The sequence below is a fragment of the Lepus europaeus genome, chromosome 11 (genome assembly GCF_033115175.1).
Source record: "Lepus europaeus isolate LE1 chromosome 11, mLepTim1.pri, whole genome shotgun sequence".
NCBI classification, from domain to species: domain Eukaryota; kingdom Metazoa; phylum Chordata; class Mammalia; order Lagomorpha; family Leporidae; genus Lepus; species Lepus europaeus.
Genome location: NC_084837.1, coordinates 54,900,690 through 54,923,255, shown reverse-complemented (window position 1 = coordinate 54,923,255; position 22,566 = coordinate 54,900,690). Strand labels below are relative to the sequence as shown.

Genomic DNA, 22,566 nt, shown 5'->3' with positions numbered 1-22,566 from the left:
GTCACAGTGCCAGCCCCAAGTATTTTATTTATTTATTTATCAGAAAGGCAGAGTTAGAGAGGGAGAAGGAGAGAGAGATATCTCCCATCCACTGGTTCACTCCCCAAGTAGCTGCAACAGCCAGGGCTGGGCCAGGCCAGGCCAAAGCCAGGAGCTTCTTCTGGGTCTCCCACATGTGTACAGGGATCCAAGAACTTGGGCCATCTTCTGCTGCTTTCCCAGGAACATTAGTAGGGGGCTGGATAGGAAGTGGAGCAGCTGGGACTCGAACCAGCACACATATGGGATGCTGGCACTGCAGATGGCAGCTTAACCTGCTGCACCATGCTGCCAAAGGCACCAGGGAGAGGGGGAGGGAGAGTGAGAGAGAGGGGGAGGGAGGAGGAGGGAAGGGGAAGAGGAGGGAAGGGGGAGGAGGGAAGGGGGTGAAGAGAGGTTTTCTATCTGCTGGTTCACTCCCCAAATGGACACAATAGCCAGGAGCCTGGGATTCCATCCGAGTCTCTCATATGGGTGGCAGGGGCCCAAGGACTTGGACCATCCCCTGGTTTCCCAGGTGCAATAGTAGGGTGCTAGATCACAAGTGGAACAGCCAGGATTCAAATTGGTGCTCATATCAGATGCTGGCATCAGCATCACAGGTGGTGACTTCGTGACTTCACCTGCTGTACCACAACAATGGCCCTAGATGCTTAAGCTGATATTTTAATGTTAATGCTTGATGAATGAAGGGCAGAGAGTTGATCTAATTATGGCTGCTGAGAGTTGGAGCCGGTGGGAGGTCTTTGGATCATTTGGGGTGTGCCCTCTGAGGGTGGTTCTTGAGAGGTAGTTTATTATTGGAGGTTGGCTGAGGCTCACTCTGCTTCCTGGCCAGTGATATGATCACCCCTCTGCACCTGCCATGAGTAGCCTTCATAGACACTGGACTAAGGGGCCATCTGAAGTGGAGTGAAACTTCCAAACTGTAAGCTGAAATAAACTTTTTGTTTCCCAAGAGGCTCCTCTCGAATATTTTAGTAAAAGTACTGAAAAGTAGACTAATACAAGCTCCAACATACTGTTCAGCAACCTTATAATTGTGTTGGCTCGAGGTCTCTCCTGCCTCATTCTGCTGCCTGCATTTAAGTCATTTCCTAGCAACCTTGACATCTCTATATTTGGACCTTTCTAGTCTCAATTTTCAGGTGAAATTAATCACTGACACTTTCAGATACTCTGTTTCTGGCCAAACTTTCATTTGCTTGCTTGCCTGCTTGCTTAATATTACTGGAGGGTGGAATAATGTCCCTGGAGACTTTGCCTATATTGTATGAGATCAATAATACCTTAAAAATTGTCCTTCCCAAAGTCTGTCTGTGGTGAAAGAGCTCTACAGAGTTCCTGGTAAATCATGAGGTCGGTCATGGAAGGTCAAGGCTTTCCAGGCAAGGGACAAAACTCCCATTAGGCCTGGTTATACCAAAAGGCATCAAATTGGCATAGCTCACTTCTCAGCCTGAATATTTTGGTGGGAGAGTACACCCTTCCAAAGCCTGGGTCAGAAATACCAAATGGAAGAGTGCTTCTGGGGTTTCTGAACAGCAAGTAATCTTTACTCTGTAGGAACTATGAACCAAATGCATTTCCTAGGTCTCTTTCAGGACTACCTAGAATCCTAAGAAGATTCCTTTGGAGGATACCTACTGAGACTGGCCTTGGTAATGTTTTGAATTATCAGTCTATCCAAATAATGCTGATCTTACTGGGAAAGTTATTGGTATTTTATTGCATAATTCAAATGAAAAATGACAAGAGAAACACTGGCTCTACTCAGGAGTTTGGATTTTTGCTTTTTATAGCGTGTGTTTATGTATTTGTAAACAGAGAATAGTGGTATACCAAATGTTTTCCTCATCATAAAAGCTTTATTGTTATTATGATGCTATTATTTCTATAATACTGCTTTTGAAAATTACCACTTATATAGTCTCTTGGGCCTGAGATAAATTTCATATTATTCCTTTACCTTAATCTTGCCAAACAGTCTTTGCTGGTCTGAAGTAGGCAGAAGGAAGGCACAAGTGTTCTTAATTTCCCTTGGCATAGGTTTAGGTTTTAACTAAGTGACTACATGAACATGAAATGCTGCCTCAAATGCTATAAATTATGTTAATGTTATAGCTTGTTTTAGTAAGCAGCCAAATAAGAAGCATACACTATGACTGGTTGCTATACCTCTTAAATCTATAAATTTCTGAGATAGACATTTGGTGGAGTAATTCCCTGCCTGGAATATCAGTGTGCCTGGTTTGAGTACTGACTCCTCTGTTTCTGATCCAGCTTCCTGCTAATGTGCACCATAGGAGGCAGCAGATGATCCATTAAATTGCTAGGGTTCCTGCCACTCATATGTTCAGAGACCTGGAAGGAGTTCCAGGCTCCTGGCTCTGATCTGGCTCAATCCTGGCTGTTGGCAGACATTTGGGGAGTGAACCACCAGATGGAAGACCTCTCTCTGCCATTCAAATAAATTTATATAAAATATATATTATATATATAGTTTTCTTTTTCCCCTTCCAGTTTCTTTGTTGAAGACATGTCATTCATCCTGGAGAGTTTCTTATGGTATTTTTTAAGATTTACTTATCTGAAAGGCAGAGTGACACAAAGGGCAGGATAAAGATGGAGAGAGATCTTCCATCTGCTGGTTTACTCCCAAAAGGGTATACTGGCCAGGACTGGGCCAGGATGAAGCCAGGAGCCTCGAACTCCAGCCAGGTCTCCCATGTGGGTTTAGGGGGCCCAACTAGTTGGGTTATCACCTCCTGCTTTCCTAGGTACCTTAGCAGGGAGCTGAATTCAAATTGGAGCAGCCAGGACTCACACCAGCACTCCAACATGGGATGCCGGTGTCACAAGAAGCGTCTTAAGCCACTGTGTCACAATACAGGTCTATGATGTTATGATTTTGATGATGGCCTCTGAGGGGGTTTAACATGTTCTATTTTTTTGTAATTCTTATAAGTTGGCAGCTAAATTTAGAGGCATAATCACATTCATTCATTATTTTTAAGGGAGATGGAGGAAAGTTATTTTAAAATTTTTTTTAATTTTAAAATTTTTATTATTTTTAAAAGATTTATTAATTTATTTGAAAAGCAGAGTTACAGAGAGGGAGAAGAAGATGCAGAGAGATAGATGTCTTCCATTCACTGGTTCACTCCCCAAATGGCTACAGGGGCCAGGGCTGGGCCAGACCGAAGCTAGGAACTATGAGGTTTATCCGGCTCTCCCACATGGGTGCAGGGGCCCAAGCACTTGGGCCATCTGCTGCTGCTTTCCCATGTGTATTAGCAGAGAGCTGGCTGGGAAGTGGAGCATCTGGGACTCGAAACAGTATCCATATGGGATGCCAGCCTGCAGATGGCAGCTTCACCTGCTATACCACAGCGCTGGCCCACGGAAAATGACTAAAGTGTTTGTGATCATATACCAGGAGGTATACGTCATCTGGTTATCTTTTGAGATGTTAGCAACTGTTGATTTTTGCCTAGCTTCACCAATTTATGAGAAGTAACAAAATGGAGATATTGTCATTCAATTATTCTTTATTAGCTGAATATTTATATAGAGAGACATTCTCTTCAATCTACTATTTGGTTACCCAGTCCCACAGTTAAAGGCAAGACAAATTGTGTCATTATTTCCTGTTATTGATTACTTCTTAGAGTAATGCATCAGTTAACTAGACTACTCCAATGGTAATCTATTAGATTTTTAAGTATCATTATAAACTCATGAATTTAAGTATTGGGTACATTTCAAATCAAGTGTTATTTCTGGACCTATTAAGATAATAAAGGGGTGGCCGGTGCTGCGGCTCACTAGGCTAATCTTCCGCCTGCAGCGCCGGCACCCTGGGTTCTAGTCCTGGTTGGGGCACCCGATTCTGTCCTGGTTGCTCCTCTTCCAGTCCAGCTCTCTGCTATGGCCCAGGAAGGCAGTGGAGGATAGCCCAGGTCCTTGGGCCCTGCACCCACATGGGAGACCTGGAGGAAGCACCTGGATCCTGGCTTTGGATCAGCGCAGCACACAGGCAGTGGCGGCCATTGAGGGGTGAACCAACGGAAGGAAGACCTTTCTCTGTCTCTCACTGTCTAACTCTGCCTGCCAAAAAAAAAAAAAAAAAAAAAAAAGATACAAAAGGGGCTGTCATTGTGGTACAGCAGCTTAAACTGTTGCCCAGGATGCCATCATCCTACAGGAGTGCTGGTTTGAGTACTGGCTGCTCTACTTCTGATCCAGCTCCTTGATGTTGTGCCTGGAAAGCACTGGAAAATGGCCCAAGTGCTTGGGCCACTGCACCCACATGGGAGATCCAGAGGCTTCTGGCTTTGGCTTGGCCCAGTCCTGGCTGTTGAGGCCATTTGCAGAATGAACCAACAGATGGAGATCTCTTTGTGCAACTCTGCCTTTCGAATAAATAAATAAATCTTTAAAAAAACATGATATGGTATTCTCTCCTTTACTAATTATATACTGAATTGATCTTCTGTATATAAAGAGAAATGGAAATGAAAAAAAAAAAAAACAACCTGGTGTTAAAAAGGAAATGGCATAGAAAATTAATTAATTTGAAAAAAATTATGTAGGATCTCTGTCTTTAATGTGCTGTACATTGCTATTTAATGCTATAATTAGTAACCCAATGGTAGTTTTTTCACTTTATGTTGCTATATGGGCAAAATGTTGAAATCTTTACCTAATATATACTAAACTGATCTTCTGTATATAAAGAGAATTGAAAATGAATCTTTACATGAATGGAAGGGGAAAGGGAGCGGGAAAGGGGAGGGTTGCGGGCAGGAGGGAAGTTATGGGAGGGGGGAAGCCATTGTAACCCATAAGCTATACTTTGGAAATTTATATTCATTAAATAAAAGTTTAATAAAAAATATATAATGATTTATGTAAGTTAATTTCAGTATTAAAAAATGTATTTCTAGTAAAAATCCAACTTGGTGGGATAATTTTTTAAAAATGTATTGCTCAATACAAACAGCAAATATTTTACTTAGGATCAGATATGTGTTCATAAGTAAGACTGGCCTTTTCTTATGTTGTCATTGTTAAATTTTGGTATCAAGGTTACAGAAGCCTCAAACTGAGTTACATAGTATTCAGTTATTGTTTTCTATTCCTTGAGACTGTAGAAGATGAATTCTTTTTCCCTGTATATTTGGTAGAATTTCAAGTAAAAATGCCAAGATCCACCACTACTTGTTTGCTTGCTTGCTTTCTAAATTTTTTAAACTTAAAATTATACACATACTCACAGGAAAGTTTGATAAATCATAAGTGTAAAGCTTGGTTCATTATAATAACAACAGTTTAACCTTTCCATGTATCTCCTCATTCTGACCCTAAGTGTTGCAAGAGGCTTGATGAGTCAGTGGGAACAAGTAGATATGTTGAAATAACTGCACCCTGTTGACAGGAAAAACATTTATCAGGTCTGGAAGATGCTATTATAAATCCAATTCAGCAGGAAAGGTCTGAAAGATGCTATTGTACATTAAATTCAACAGGCAAGGTAACTGAACCAGGTTTTCACCTACTAGGCCAAATTACCCTAAAGAGAGAGCTGACAGAATATTAATTCAAGCTACCATTGCCTTCTCTAAGAAACTACAAGATGTTTTTAAATATAGCCACAGATTGGGGGCCAGTGCTGTGGCATAGTGGATTAAGCCGCTGCCTGCAGTACCGGCATCCCATATGGGTGTCGGTTAGAATCCTAGCTGCTCCACTTCCAATCCAGCTCCCTGTTAATGTGCCTGGGAAAGCAGCAGAAGATGGCCCAAGTCCTTGGGTCCCTGAACCCACATGGTAGATCCAAAAGCTCCTAGCTCCTGGCTCCTAGCTTCAGCTTGGCCCAGCCTGGGCTATTGTGGCCATTTGTGGAGTGAATCAGAGGATGGAAGATCTCTGTCTCTCCCTCTCTGTAACTTGGCCTTTCAAATAAATAAAATAAATCTTTAAAAAATATTTATGCAATAATAAATCATCTTTCACTATCTGCAGATTCAAAATTCTTTTTAATAAATCTTTCAAAAATTTTGAAGCTGTGGCTAAAACATATGTAGGGCAGGAGACAAAAGATGACCATTCTTGGGGCCAGCACCATGGCGCAGTAGGTTAATCCTCCACCTGTGGCGCTGGCATCCCATATGAGCACCGGTTCTAGTCCCGGTTGCTCCACTTCCAATCCAGCTCTCTGCTATGGCCTGGGAGAGCAGTAAAAGATGGCCCAAGTTATTGGGCCCCTGCACCCGCGTAGAAGACCAGAAGAAATGCCTGGCTCCTGGCTTTGGATTGGCACAGTTCTGGCTGCTGGAGCTATACAGGGAGTGAACCAGTGGATGGAAGGCCTTTCTGTCTCTCCCTCTCACTGTCTGTAACTCTATCTCTCAAATAAAATAAATTTTTTAAAAAAATGACCATTCTTCAGAGAGTTAGAAAAAAAAAAAAAGAACATACAACCTGACCTTATGAGCCTAGAAGAGAGAATCTAGGGTAGCAGGATGGACTCATCTGAGAATCTGAACAGAAGATGGTGCATAAATCCCTAGGCTGGTTAAAACTGAATGCAACTGAATGTTGCCAAATGAGATTAATTTCTAGAGTAAGATCTTTAGAAATACTCTGAGGACTTTTACAATCACATACTGGTTCTTTTGGCCTACGATTCTGTTTTTGCCTATTGTTTTTCACTCCAGAAGCTTAATGGGGAACAAAATTCAGTTTGGTAACATGGAACTGTACCAACTCAACTCATTCTGTCCTTAACTCTACTGTACATGTGTTCCTGGCCAGATAATGAGCCATTCTCATACTTCTCCATCATGTACTGTACCATAGACAGAAGCAATGGAGGAAAAGATGCGCTTTTCATGGTCTGACGGAATCTTTCAATGAAATCTTAGCCATTCCTGATACAAACATGACATTTTTACACACATAAAACTAATTTTGAACACTATAAAACAAACTAGCCAATAAAAACAGAGACAGCCCCAACCCCATAGAGCTAGGACCTTGGTGATCAGATTTCTATATTTATGCCAATCCATTTACATAAGAAATATTTATTGTGTACAGAGGGTATCAGGTACTGGTCTAGCACAAAAACTCATTCAAAGGAATGAGAGTTAGGATCTCAATTCAAAGAATCTTCTAAGTTTCTAACATAGAAAGCAAAAAAAACAACATCTCAGTTTCTTCAACTAACACACTGAAGCTTTTACAAGCCAACAAGTCACACCAAGTACTTTCCCTACTCTGAAGTTTTTGATAGCTTGTGTTTTTTCACACTTGCTTTGTACATATTCAAGCAGCTAAGAATTCAGCAATGAACAAAGCAAAAGACTCATGCAAGTAAATGACTGGTAATATGTTAAAAAGCACAAAATGTCATAATTAAAGAAGTATAAATGAGAACTAAAGATGAAAGTTTCACTTATTAGCCGGCGCCGCGGCTCACTAGGCTAATCCTCCACCTTGCGGCGCCGGCACACTGGGTTCTAGTCCCGGTCGGGGCACCGATCCTGTCCCGGTTGCCCCTCTTCCAGGCCAGCTCTCTGCTGTGGCCAGGGAGTGCAGTGGAGGATGGCCCAAGTCCTTGGGCCCTGCACCCCATGGGAGACCAGGAGAAGCACCTGGCTCCTGCCATCAGATCAGCGCGGTGCGCCGGCCGCAGCGCACTACCGCGGCGGCCATTGGAGGGTGAACCAACGGCAAAAGGAAGACCTTTCTCTCTGTCTCTCTCTCACTGTCCACTCTGCCTGTCAAAAATAAAAATAAAATTAAAAAAAAAAAAAGAAAGTTTCACTTATTAGTAAAAGTTTTAAGATTGACAACACTGATAGGACAGGATCCAAGATGACTGAATAGGGAAAAGACATGCTGATTCTGACTGCAGCTTGTAGATACCAGAACAGGGGAGGAAACGCATTCCCAGCGAAGAGCTGGAGAGAAGTTTGCACTGGAGACAGACTCCATGGAGCAGTGGGGACAGTGCAACCAGGCAGCAATCGGTGAGATGCCACTGGAGACTCTCCAGCTGCTGGCTGGGGGGGACACCACCTTTCCTGAGCAAGGCGAGATGAGCCTGTAGCAGCCCACCAGCACTGGTAATATCACCTGGGGGAAAACCTCATGGTCCATACTGACTTTGAGTCTGGCCACCTACCTAACCCCATGAAGGGAGAGCACACTGCTTTCTTCCTGTACTCCCATCACAGAGGAAGTGCCATCATGGTAAGGCCAGTGGAAGCTGCTGTGGCCTGTGGGCCCTGATGGTTTTTATCAGAGGGATAAGTCTGCAGTCCCCAGTAACTTTGAGTCTGGTCTGGCACCCACTTAGGTCCATGAAGCAAGGGAATGTTGCTCCCCTCCCCTCAACCCACCAAGGTGTTGGACTCAGCTGGCTGAGGCAGAGCACTGATAAACCTGTGACAAGTTAGCAGCTGGCTCTGGGAAGGGGGTGGCTCTCTCCATGGAAGGGAGGCTTGTGAGGCAGAAAGCAGATACCCTGTTTCCTGAGACTGTAGGAACCAAGCGCCCTGACTGTGGGACTCCTGTGACTGTGTGGTAGGGAGCAGGGTGTGGCAGTGTCTTTGAGCGATTATGGGGTCTGGCTCCAAAGGCTCAGAGTTCCCTGAGCGCTGGGGAGGATCACTGCAGAGGGTTCTGCTAAGTGCATAGATCCTTTGTGGAGTTTGTGTGCCTGAGTGGGTGGGGTGCACAGGCACTACAGGCTTACCCTGGGCAGTTGGTTAACCTTGGCAGAGAGGGGCTGGGGCCATGAACGCACCAGCCAGCGCAGTCATAAGAATACTGAGATCTACCATGCTCAACTTGGGCGTTCCTCTGGCAGCTGCCCCACCTTTAAGCACTAGCCTGAGTGCCCTGGCCCCACCCAGCACACACTTCAGGATATCCACTAAAAGAGCAGGCATTCCACTAAGCTATAGAGGCAGATTTCAAAGAACAAAGTCCTCACAGGCGGAAACCCACATTCTATGAATGTAGAAATAAAAAAACAAGAACAAGGAAGACAGTATGATTCCCTAAAAGGAACACAACACTTTAATATTAAAATATGAAGATGAGGTCGGCGCTGTGGCTCAAGAGGCTAATCCTCCGCCTAGCGGCGCTGGCACACCAGGTTCTAGTCCCAGTCGGGGCGCCGGATTCTGTCCTGGTTGCCCCTCTTCCAGGCCAGCCCTTTGCTAAGGCCTGGGAGTGCAGTGGAGGATGGCCCAAGAGCTTGGGCCCTGCACCCCATGGGAGACCAGAAGAAGCACCTGGCTCCTGCCTTCGGATCAGCGTGGTGCGCTGGCTGCAGCGCGCCAGCCGTGGTGGCCACTGGAGGGTGAACCAACGGCAAAGGAAGACCTTTCTCTCTGTCTCTCTCTCTCTCTCACTGTCCACTCTGCCTGTCAAAAAAGAAAAAAAATATGAAGATGAAGAGAATGATGAGCTGCTTGAAAAGGAAATCAAAAGAATGATCATAAGATTGCTCAGAGGGGCCAATGCTGTGACGTGGCAGGTAAAGCCGCCGCCTGCAGTGCCGGCATCCCATATGGGCACTGGTTCGAGTCCCAGCTGCTCTACTTCCAATCCAGCTCTCTGCTGTGGCCTGGGAAAGCAGTGGAAGATGGCCCAAGTCCTTGGGCCCTTGCACCCGTGTGTCGTGTGGGAGACCCAGAAGCGGCTCCTGGCTCCTGGCTTTGGATCGGTGCAGCTCTGGCAGTTGCAGCCAGTTGGGGAGTGAACCAGCGGACGGAAGACCTTTCTCTCTTGCGTGCATGCTGTCTCTCTCTCTGCCTCTCCTCTGTGTAACTCTGACTTCCAAATAAATAAATAAATCTTTAAAAAAATCGTTAAAATAGACAATGAAGGACATTACGTGATGATTAAGGGATCAATTCAACAGGAAGATGTGACACAGTAAATGTATATGGACCCAGTGTTAGGGCACCCAGCAATTTAAAACAAATGTAAATGATATAAAGGGAGACATAGGCTCCAATACAATAACAATGGGGGGCTTCAACACCCCACTTTCATCAATGGATAGATCAACTAGACAACAAAAACAGCAAAGAAGGGATAGAGCTATTTTACACTACTGACCAAATGGATCTAATTGATACCTGCAGGACATTTCCTCCAATAGCAGCAGAATACATTCTTTTTTTAAGTGCATGGTAACTTTCTCTAGGATAGGCCACATGCTAAGCCATAATATAAGTCTCTACAAATTGAAAAAAGAAAAGAAAAGCAGAGAAATCATACCATGTATCTCTTCTGACAACAATGGAATGAAACTGGAAATTAACAACTTATGAAACTCAGGAAAATACACAAACACATGGAGATTGAATGACACGCTTCTGTATAAACAATGGGTCATAGAAGAAATCAAAAGGGAAATAAAAAAATTCCTAAAAATGAATGAAGATGACAACACAACATATCAAAAACAAAAACAGTGTTAAGAGCAAAGTTTATAGCAACCAGTGCCTACATCAAGAAATTGGACAGGCATCAAATAAATGATCTAATAATGCATCTCAAGGATCTAGAAAAATAAGAACAAACCAAGTCCAAAATTAATAGGAGGAAATGAAGAAAAATCAGAAAAGAAATAAACAAAATTGAAATTTAAAAAAATGATACTAAGGGGTCTGGCATTGTGGCATAACGGATTAAGCAGCCACCTGCAATGCCAGCATCCCATATGGATGCCAGTTCAAGTACTGGCTGCTCCATTTCTGATCCAGATCCCTGCAAATGCAATTGGGAAAGCAGCAGAAGATGGCCCAAATGCTTGGGCCCCTGCACACTGTGGAAGACATGGATGAAGCTCCTGGATCCTGGCTTTGGCCTGGCCCAGAGCCAGCTGTTGTAGCTGTTTGGAGAGTGAACCAGCAGATGGAAGATCTCTCTTTCTGTCCGTCCCTCTGTAACTCTGCCATTCAAATAAGATTTTTCAAATAGGATACAAAAGATCAGTGAAATGAGAGCTATTGAAAAAAATAAAATAAAATTGATAAACCATTGGCTCAGCACCACCCCCCAAAAGGAAGAAGACCCAAATTAATAAAATCAGAGATGAAAAAGGTGATGTTACAATGGATACCACAGAATCAAAAGAATCATCAGGAATAGCTATATGCCAAAAGAATTGGAAAATTTAGAAGAAATGGATAGATTCTTGGGCACATGCAATTTACCAAAATTGAAGCAAAGAGACACAGAAAACCTAAATAGACCAATAACCAAGATGGAGACTGAATCAGTAATAAAAACCTTCCCTGGCTGGCTCTGTAGCTCACTTGGCTAATCCTCTGCCTATGGCGCCAGCACCCCGGATTCTAGTCCCAGTTGCTCTTCTTCCAGTCCAGCTCTCTGCTGTGGCCCGGGAGGGCAGAGGAGGATGGCACAAGTGCTTGGGTCCCTGCACCCGCATGGGAGACCGGGAGGAAGTAGCAGGCTCCTGGCTTTGGATCGGCCAAGTGCCGGCCGTAGCGGCCATTGAGGGGTGAACCAACAGAAGGAAGACCTTTCTCTCTGTCTCTTTTTATTTTTTTGACAGGCACAGTGGACAGTGAGAGAGACAAAGGTCTTCCTTTTGCCATTGGTTCACCCTCCAATGGCCGCTGCGCTATGGCCGGCGCACCACACTGATCCGAAGCCAGGAGCCAGGTGCTTCCTTCTGGTCTCCCATGCGGGTGGCAGGGACCCAAGCACTTGGGCCATCCTCCACTGCACTCCCAGGCCACAGCAGAGAGCTGGCCTGGAAGAGGGGCAACTGGGACAGAATCTGGCACCTTGACCAGTACTAGAACCTGGTGTTCCGGCGCCGCAGGTGGAGGATTAGCCTAGTGAGCCTCAGCGCCGGCCTCTCTCTGTCTCTCTCACTGTCTATAACTCTCTCTGTCTCTCTCTCTCACTGTCTAACTTTGCCTGGCAAAAACTTTTTTAAAAAATAAACAAAAACAAAAACCCTCCCCACAAAGAAAAGCTTAGGATTGGACAATTTCACTGCTGAATTCTACCATTTAAGACTAATCCCAATTCTCTTTCTTTTTTAAAATTTTTTTTATTATTATTTGAGAGGCAGAGTTACAGACAGAGAAAAGGAAAGATAGAAAGAAAGGTTTTCCATCCACTGGTTCACTGCCCAATGGCTGCGATGGCCAGAGCTGAGCCAATCTGAAGCCAGGAGCCAGGAGCTTCTTCCGGGACTCCCACATGGGTACAGGGGCCCAAGCACCTGGGCCATCTTCCACTGCTTTTCAGGCCATAGCAGGGAACTGGATATGAAGAGGAGCACCGGGACTTGAACCGGCACCCATATGGCATGCTGGTACTACAGGTGGAGGCTTAGTCTAGCACGCCACAGTGCCAGCCCCAATCCCAATTCTTCTTAAACTGTTCAAAACAACTGAAAGGGATGAATCTCCCCAAATCTTCCTTTTATAAGGCCAGTATCATCTTAATTTGAAAATCACAAAAAAATACAACAGCGAAAGAGATCTATAGACTAATATCCCTGATGAACACAGATGCAGAAATTCAACAAAATATTAGCTAATCAAATCCAATAACATCAGAAAGATCATTCACCCAGGCGAAGTGGGATTTATCACTGGTATGCAGGGATGGTTCAAAATATGACCCAGCCATCCCACTTCTGGGAATTTACCAAAAGGAAATAAAATCTGTATATGAGAGAGTTATCTGTACCCCTATGTTTACAGAAGCTAAACCTACAATAGCTAAGATATGGAATCAACCTATATGTCTATCAACTGATGACCAGATAAAGACATTAGAATATTACTCAGCCATATAAAACAATGAAATATTTTCGTAACCAAATGGATGGAATTGGAGACCATTATGCTTAGTGAAAAAAGCCAGTCCCAAAAAGACAAATATCATATTTTATCTGATTTGCAGTAATACATAGAGTATAAAATATAATTAAAATGATTTATGCAATTTGATTATTGTTTATAGTCCTTGTGTATACTCCTGAGGAACAATGTTTTTTCTACTTACTACTTGTTGAATTCTTTATTTAATGTAGGACTCAGATGTGATTATAAAGTAAACTGAAAGTATGTCACTGCAAAAATTAAAAGAAAAATAAGAAAAGATGGGGGAGGGGGAAGGACAGTGGTAGCAAAGATGGAGGGTAGGATGAAAAGTATTATTATGTTCTTAAAACTGTGTATATGAAATACATGAAACTTGTTCCCTTTATATATGCATAAAAAAACCAGATTGGTAATACTTACTTTGGATGACAAGGGTGCCAAGCATTCCTCCATACCCCTTTTAGGTGGGTACAGCTTAAACTGATTTTTTTTTTTTTTTTGAAATTTATATACCCTTTGAGAAAGGAATTTACCCTATAAATACTCTGGCCATGAGAATGTAAGTACAAGGCACTCATGTTGCAACATGTGCAATAGTAACATCCCTGGAAATAACCTAAAACTCTCATGAGTAGGGTAACTCCCCAAGTTAAATGATAGTGTAGGTCGATCGTGGTGCAATGGATTAAGCCACCACTTATAACACCTACATGCCACATCGGAGTCTTGGCTATTGTGGCCATTTGGGGAGTGAACATGTGGATGCAAGATCTCTTTCTTTGTTTCTCCTTTTCTGTCACTCTGCTTTTCAAATAAATAAAACAGATCTAAAAAAAAATTATAGGCTAGGGCACAAAGGAATACTATTCCACCATCATTTAGATACTAATGAGATATCCCAGATAAAATGTTGTAAAAAAATACCTGTAAAACATGGCAGATCTATACAGTATAACCCCATGGGCACAAAATGGAAAAACAATAGTTATATACAGTAGTGGGAGAGGAGATATTTCAAAAACTTTTATTTCTATTTTTCTTTCTTTTTTAAGATGAGGAGGAGATGGGGCTTGAAGCTGAAGGGTCCTCAATTGGGTAAGTCCCTTTGTTTACCAGTCTCTCCCTACCTATGAACTTAAGAAAAGGAAAGCAAAGTATGGAATGCTTCAAGTTTGTGTGTCATCCTTGTGGAGAGGCCACACTAATCTCCCTATCAACCCAATTTTAGTATCAGTGCTGCTAAAACAAACACTCTTTTTACCTTTTGTACTGTCTGATTTTCTCACCAGAATATGTTTTATTTTTATGTTTTTGGAAATTTATCAGTTCTGAGATCTTGAGAAATTCTTGCCAAGTTATAAGCTTATTATAATTTAATTAAGTGATACCTAGAGGAAATGAATTCACTTTCATAACTTGTTTCACAGACAAGGAATCACAACACCAGTTTCAATGGGTTGCTTAAGGCCATGCTGTTTCCGCAATTAATATGAAGGTGATCAAAACATCAAGAAAAGTAATAAGAGAAAAGCAGCTGCAAAGCCCATTACAGAGTTTTGTTTTTTTTTTTTTTTTTCCAAAACCATCCTGGAAAAAGAGGTTCTTATTCTGAGATTTTTATAAACCACAGACTATGTAAAATTATTTTTTAATGTAACTAAACTTAGTCTTAGCAATCACAGAAGTAGTTTTCTAAAACTTAGGAATAGCAGAATAAAAGTAAAGGGAATAGCAGCATGGGAGAAGCAGAAAAGGAAGGGGCAGAAAATAGAATTAAACAGGAATATAATGCCTGGTAGTATCAACAGGTGAGGGATGACTTTAGAGAGAGTCGATCCCAGCGTAATACTATACCTAACAGTTGGCTGTGTTCCCCTGTGATGGAGTTCTGACTCAGGTCTGAAAAACAAACAATTGAAAAGAAAAGAAAAAAATGAATGATCAAAACAAATAATTTCTTAAAAATTACCAACAAAAGAAGCAAAAATTAAAAAAAAACTTATGAAACATTAATGAAAGGATAATAAACAGAATGGACTTTTATGTAACAAACAAAAAACCTATCATTTTCCTCAAAAAATTAGACACTGAATTTCTATATGACCCAATAATTCAACTCCTAGGTATATACTGAAAAGAAATGAAAATGAAGCCTCGGATGCTTGTACAAGTTTATAGCAGCATTATTCACAACAACAGATGGATGAATAAACAGAAAGTGGCATATGCATATAATGGAATGCCATTCAGCTGTCAAAAGAGTGAAATTCTGATACATGCTACACCATGGATGAGTCTCATGGACTTAAGAGAAATAAGCCAGACACCAGACACAAAAAGAGAGATATTGTATAATTCTATTTATATGAAATCTCAAGAGAGGGCAACTTAATGGAGACAAAGTAAATTAGAGGTTCCCACAGGCTAGGTTGAATGGGATAACAGATGCTATTGCTTGATGTGCACCGAGTTGTGGTTTGGGGTGATGGAAAAACAGTGGTAATGCCTGCCACCAAGTTACAAACTTACAAATGATTAAAATGGCAAATTTTATGTCTTATTTATACATATATTTTTTAGCCACAATAATTCAGTTATCACACTAGTTTGACGAAGCAATAGTTCCATAAAGTAGAAGGATAACCCAGGGCTTATAACTTAAGTTACATTTTCTTCTTTAATGACAAACGCATATATGGCAATAGCAGCTCAAAGTCAAGACATGAATAAAGCAGCCATTACTACCGGCAGCTAAGTTCTGATTTAATTTCCAAATAAAACGATCGAACTGCTTTTATAAATACCTATTTCTTTAGTCATCTGAAATGAAATTAGTGGCAATAAGCCAAGTTCCTAATGCAACAGATACTGACAATCACTCCTTAACAATCAGCCGCTTGTTTATTTTAAAGGCTTGAAAAGCATTAAGGGCTAAATATGGAAAAGATCCCGAGCTCCACTTCCCTGGAAGATTAAATCTCTTGAGAAGTAGATTATGTCTGCCTTCCTTCAACATATCTGAGGAAATAAAACCTTTAGGTCAGGGCGTCTATGAACAATGGGGAGGGGATTACATCTTTATTTTAACTAACTTCTAATTGAAATGTAATATTTTCTCCAGTTATAATACAAGCGATATACTATAAAGTACTGTGAATTATTCAACAATAAATATAAAATTTAAATTTTTATTTATTTGAAAGGCAGAGAGAGATTAGTCTCCCATCTGCCGGTTTACTCCTCAAATGCCCGTGATAGCTAGAGCTGGGTCAGCAGCTAGGAAATCAATCCAGGTGTCCTACATGAGCAGCAGGGACCCAACTACCTGGGCCATCACGGGCTGCCTTGCTGGGTACACATCTGCAGGAAGCTGAATTTCGAGTGGAGCCAGGACTAGAAACCTCACACTCAGATACAGGATGCAGATGTCTTAACCACTGCATCAAACACCTGCCCCCAAATATTTTTACATCACATTATTTCTCTTTTAGACAAAATTCAAATATTTTTCCATTGCCCATGTTTTATATATAATTTAAGTCTGACACTTTAAATTATGTGTCCCACACAGAAAATAAAAATCAGAAAGTTTAACAAATTCCAGTATCTGATAATATATTCTACATTTTAAAAAAAAGATTTATCATTTATTTGAAAGGGAAAGTTACAGAAAGAGAAAAGAGAATGAGAGAGAAAAAGAGAGGTTATCTTCCAACCACTGGTTCACTCCACAAATGGCCGCAATGGCCAAGGGCTAGGCCAGGCAGAAGCCAGGAGCAAAGAGCTTCTTCCTGGTCTCCCACATGGGTGCAGGGGCCCAACGACTTGAGCCATCTTTGGCTGCTTTCCCAGGCCATAGCAGGGAGCTGGATCAGAAGCAGAGCAGCTGGGACTAGAATCAGCACCCATATGGGAAGCCAGCACTGCAGACAGTGGCTTAACCAGCAGTACCAGAGTGCTGGCTCCAATATAGTCAACATATTCTAACCAAGGAGGAAATAAGGTAGAAACTCGATTTCCACAACTAATGTTTTTCATGCTACGTTAACATTTTAATGTTTTCAGATAATTTTCTTTCTCCATTTGGCTTTGAAAAAGAGAAATTCCAAATTCTATGATATTTTTCCCAACATACCAGCAAGTAAATTCCTAACTTCTACGTCAAGCTTAAATGATTTCCCATCTAAATAAAGAACAGTGGTTGTTCCTGTGCATAAGACAAAGTATGAACAATAATTCTAAATTAAGCTATTAGATCCGTGTGTCTCCTTTCCTTTCTCCCTTCCCTCCTCCTCCATATGCAGGGGCAAAATTGGGGCTCTATTACTACAAGGAAGCAGGTGTGTAGGTGGCCTGGAAAACAGCAGGAAAGAATCACAGAATTTAAGAACTGGAGGAATCCTGGTTATCACCAGACCTACGCTTGTGACCCTAAGGATGAGAGAGGGGTTATCACCTTACCTCTTTTTCCTCCCTAAATTAAGCTAGCATCTTTATTTTAAGATTCAGATTGCTAGGGGCTGGTGCTTGCTAGGGACTGGTGCTGTGGCGCAGTGAGTTAATGCCCTTGCAGGCATCCCATAAGGATGCTGGTTCGAGACCTGGCTGCTCCACTTCTGATGCAGCTCTCTGCTATGGCCTGGGAAAGCAGTAGGTGGTGGCTCAAGTCCTTAGGCCCCTGCACCCACATGGGAGACCAGGAAGAAGATCTTGGCTCCTGGCTTCGGACTGGCACAGCTCTGGCTATTGCGGCCATTTGGGGAGTGAACCATAGGATAGAAGACTCTCTCTCTCTCTCCCTCTGCCTCTCCTCTCTGTGTAACTCTTACTTTCAAATAAATAAATAAATCTTTAAAAAAAAAAAAAAAGATGCGGATTGCAAATACTATCACTAACGGGAATGCCTTATATCTCTCAAGTGTGCTGAGCCATAAAAAGTTGAAGATATCACCTTAAATATTTATACTTGAGAAAATTAATACTTGGGTTAATTACTGGCCAAAGACACATCATGCTAATGCCAAAAGAAAAAGGCCAGAGATAGTCTTTTTTAAAAATTAATTTATTTGAAAGGCAGAGTTAAAGAGGGACAGAGATATCTTCCATCCATTGGTTCACTACCTAAATGGTCACAATGACCAGGGCTGGGCCAGGCTGAAGCCTGGTCTTTCAGGTCTCCTATGTGGGTTGTAGGGGCTCAAGCACTTAGGCCATCCTCTGTTGCTTTCCCAAACACATTAGTGGGGAGTGGGATTGGAAGTGGAGCAGCTGGGACTTGAACTGGCACTCACATGGGATGCCAGTATTGCGGGTGGTATCCTTACGCACTACTCCACAACACCAGCCCCCAGAGATACAATCTTAAGAACCTCTATTCATATATAATCTAAATTTTGAGAAAATCTAAAATGAGTTATTTGGGATTGCTATGGAATTTGTCCTATGTCAGAAACAGAAAAACTTCTCAGAAAACTCAGGTAGGTTAGGTATGGTTTTAGGGAGGAAAATATATACTTTTTCTTCCTATACTGTATAATTCCTTGCCTTCTAAGTTGTGCATCCATGATATACACCCATTCTCTGGTCAGCCAACACTCTTCCTTTGAACACCCTCCTATCCTTGAGACAAATAGAAACAAGGCATTTGTGTAGTTCCCTACAAATACAACTTAAATTTTTGTTTTTCATTTATTATAATTAAAGGATTAGGGGCAGGCATTTGGCCTGGCAGTTAAGATGTAGATGTGTCATACTGGAGTGCTTGGGTTGGACACCTGCCTCTACTCCTGACTCTAGTTTCCTGCTAAGGCAGACCGTGGGAAGGCAGTGGTGAGAAGGGAAGTTACTGGGTTCCTGCAACCCATATGGGAGACCTGAAGAGTTAGTTCTAGTCTTTGGACTCAGCCCAGTCCCACCTGTCTGGGCATTTGGGGAGTGAAGCAGCAGCTGAGAACTCTAAATCTGTTTCTAAAATCAGTAAACATTCTTAAAAAAATTAAAAGGTATTGCTTACTTAATACCTATTTGGTAATTTAAATAACCTCTAAGAACCTGCAAATGCTTCACTAATATATGTTAGAACTAAAATATGTGTAAATTGGAGAGTGAACAGACCCATGAACCCACGATAATGAAACCAGCAATACTTGTAGCAATCACAGTTGGTAAGCAGATTGAAGTTGAAGGGAGTTTATTGGTTTGCAATCCAAACGTGTAGTCAGCATATCTGAGATATGTCTGGATACCTACTGCCTTTATCTGAACTCTACTGTTTAACGTTTTTGTTGCCTATGTCATTGGTGAGGGCACACCCAAGTTTGCCCAAGACTGGGAGTTACCCGACTTAAAATGACATTTATTTTAACAAAATTACTTTCTGTAATAGGAACCATATGCTAATAAACTATTTTTAAAAAATTCTTGTTTAAATGTTGTTTGAAAGGCATGGATACAGACATACAGAGAGAGCAGGTATCCATTGGTTCACTCCCAAAGTGGGTCCCCAACAGTCCTTAGCTGGAGTTCAAGCTGGGTTCAGGAACTCCATCCAGGTCTCCCACGTGGGTGGTAAGAACCCCAATTATTTGAGTCATCACCACTGTCTCCCAGAATCTGTATCAGCAGGAAGCTGGAATCAGGAGCTGAAGCCAGGCATCCAACATAGGCACTCTGATGTGAAACATGGGCTTCCTAACTGGTGTGTTAACCACTAGGCTAAATGCCTGCCCCTACCTTACTATTTTTATCTTCACTGGCCTTCATGAATTAAGCTAATCCAAGGTTATAATGTAACAAGCTTATAATAAAAACCTTGAGCTACAAGTCAAAATGGTGGTCCAAATAGAAAAGTAAGAACAAAAAAATACCTTTTAACAATTGATAGGCGCAATCATAAAATGAACAGAAAATATCTACTTGTAACAGTAGTGCTTTTACAAGTAGGCACTTGCTCAATATATTTAATTTATCCTGGGTAAATGATAGAGCTAGGAAGATGATTGTGGGTGGTACTCCCTTTCAAAACTGTCTCTGTAAAGTTTTTCTAAAGATTTTTATCTCCTTAGATTATCCATGACTGTTTTTTCCAAATTTCCTTTCAGAGTTATTTAATCTACCATGCACCTAGACAATGTAAAACAAGTAAAGGTTAGCTTGTATCTTTGTAGCAGAAACTCAGTGTAAAAGATCTGGATTAAAGAAAGAATCATTAATCCCATTAGGTAGTGAATAATAGAAAGTTTTGCCTAAGTCTTTAGATAAAGAAGTAGGCATGACCAAGGAAATAATAAAACAAAAAGCTTTTAACATCAAGACCATTAGATTATTATGCTATTGGCTGTATTATCTAGACATCCATTTCAGGATCCCAAACACATGAAGTCACTGGTCCCCTTTTTATTTTGTTAAAGTTTAAAAAAAAAAAATGGGGCTGGCGCTGTGGTATAACAGGTTAAGCCTCCGCTTGTAGTGCTAGTATCTCATATAGATACCCGCTCAAGTTCTGGCTACTCCACTTCTGATCTAGCTGCCCGCTTTTGCACCTGGGAAAGCAATGGAGGACAGCCCGAATCATTGGGCCCCTGCACCCACTTGGGAGACCTGAAAGAAGCTCCTTACTCCTGGTTTTTGCCCAGCCTAGCCCTGGCCATTTCGGCCATTTGGGGAGTGAAGGAATGAGTAGATCTCTTTTTCTCTCTCTATCTCTGCCTTTCAAATAAATACATAAACCTTTAAAAATTATTTTCATCTAGTTGAGAGGCAGAGTGACAGAGGGAGACACACACACACACATACACAGAGAGAGACAGAGACAGAGAGAGAAAATCGATGGTTCTCTCACACTGGTTTACTCCCCAAATGCCTGCAAAAGCCAGGGCTGGCTAAGCTCAAGCCAGGAGCCAGGAACTCCATACAGGACCCCAACATGGGTGGCAGGGGCCCAAGCCCTTGAGCCATGACCTGCTGCCTGCAAGGATGCATCAGCCGAGGATCAGAAATGTAGTAGCCACTGGAACCCTGGCATTCTGATAGAAGGGGGCAGGCATCCCAAGCAGAGGCTTAACCCACTGCAACATAACACCTGCCCCCAAAGTCACTAGTCTTAATTTAACAAATTTTGTATTTTCTAGACTCCAACTTTAAAAAACCCAAAGCATCATCAAAAGAAATCATTTTGACTCAGAATTAGGCAAAGATGATTAAAGATAGTACAAAAGACAATTACAGTAATCTGACATTCATATCTGTTGGATCCCGCCTCTGAAAAGCCTACTCTCTTTATGTAACAGATTCTGAATTTACTGCAATAAAACTAAATAGAACTAGAAAACTCACATATTAATCAGTTTAAATAAATGGATATTTGAAAAACAGCGGGGGTTGGGGCAGTGCTGGCATTGCAGTACAGTGGGTTAACCTGCCTCTTGCTATGCTGGTATCCCATTATCAGAGTGCTGCTTTGAGTGCCAGATACTCTACTTCCCATCCACTTCCTTGCTAATGCACCTGGGAAGACGGCAGAAGATGGCCCAAGTACCTGGGTCCCTCCTACTTACGAAGGACACCAGAATGGAGTTCCTGGTTCCTGGCATTAGTCTGGCCCAGACCCAGCTGTTGTGGCAATTTGGGAATAAGTCAGCAGATAGAAGACCTGTCTCTCCCTCCCTCTCTGCTGCTCTGCCAATCAAATGAATATAAATCAATCAATCAATCTTAAACTAACCACAGGCAATTTCTGGCAAACTAATTAAGCAGTAAGATGAAAATGTAAACCAGTACATGCAAAAAGTCAATAAAATTACTTTTTTTAAGGTTTATTTATTCTTTTATTTGAAAGGTAGAGTTACAGAGAGGCACAGGTAGAGAGAGATCGATCTTCCATCTGCTGGTTCATTCCCCAAATGGCCGCAATGGCCGGAGCCGGGCCAATCCAAAGCCAGGAGCCAGGAACTTTTTTCGGTTCTCCCATGTGGATGCAGTGGCCCAAGGACTTGGGCCATCTTTTACTGCTTTCCCAGGCCATAGCAGAGAGCTGGATCAGAAGTAGAGCAGCTAAGACTCAAACCAGCACCCATATAGTATGCTGTCACTGCAAGGGACAGCCTACCTGCTACGCCACAGCACCAGCCCCAAAACATTACTTCTTTATGGTTCTAGTCTACCCCATAAATGGGAATAAAAAATAATTATCTTACATTTTAATAGAATAAGAACACTGTTGGGGGCCAGTGTTGTGGTGTAGCAGGTTAAGCCTCCGCCTGCAATGCCAGCATCCCATATGGGCACCAGTTCAAGACCCAGCTGCTCCACTTCCAATCCAGCTCCCTGCTAATGGCCTAGGAAAGTAGTGGAGGATGGGCCAAATGCTTGGGTCCCTGCACCCAAGTGGGAGACCCAAAGGAATCTCTGGGCTCCTAGTTTGGCCTGGCCAAGCCCCCAACCTTGTGGCCATTTGGGGAGTGAACTAGTGGATGGAAAATCTCTCTCTCTCACTCCTCCTCTCTCTGTAACATTGCCTTTCAAATAAATTAAAGAAAAATAAATCTTCAAAAAAAATACTGTTTTAAAGAGACATAAGAGGGAGGGCTAGTGTTGGGGTACAACAAGTTAGGCCATTGCTTCTGACACT

The 22,566-nt window shown here is 42.1% G+C and overlaps 1 protein-coding gene across 5 annotated transcripts in view; it reads right to left on the bottom strand.

Moving 5' to 3' along the window:
- SLC12A6 (solute carrier family 12 member 6) overlaps window positions 1-22,566 on the bottom strand; it is a 122,462-nt gene that overhangs the window by 42,249 nt on the left and 57,647 nt on the right. For 3 of the 5 annotated variants that reach the window (XM_062205560.1, XM_062205562.1, XM_062205564.1), the window contains one exon: window positions 14,793-14,837. The exons of the other annotated variants lie outside the window; for them this stretch is intronic. In XM_062205560.1, coding sequence (XP_062061544.1) covers window positions 14,793-14,837 — 45 coding nt within the window. The remainder of the gene's footprint in view (window positions 1-14,792; window positions 14,838-22,566) is intronic. 5 annotated transcript variants of the gene reach the window in all.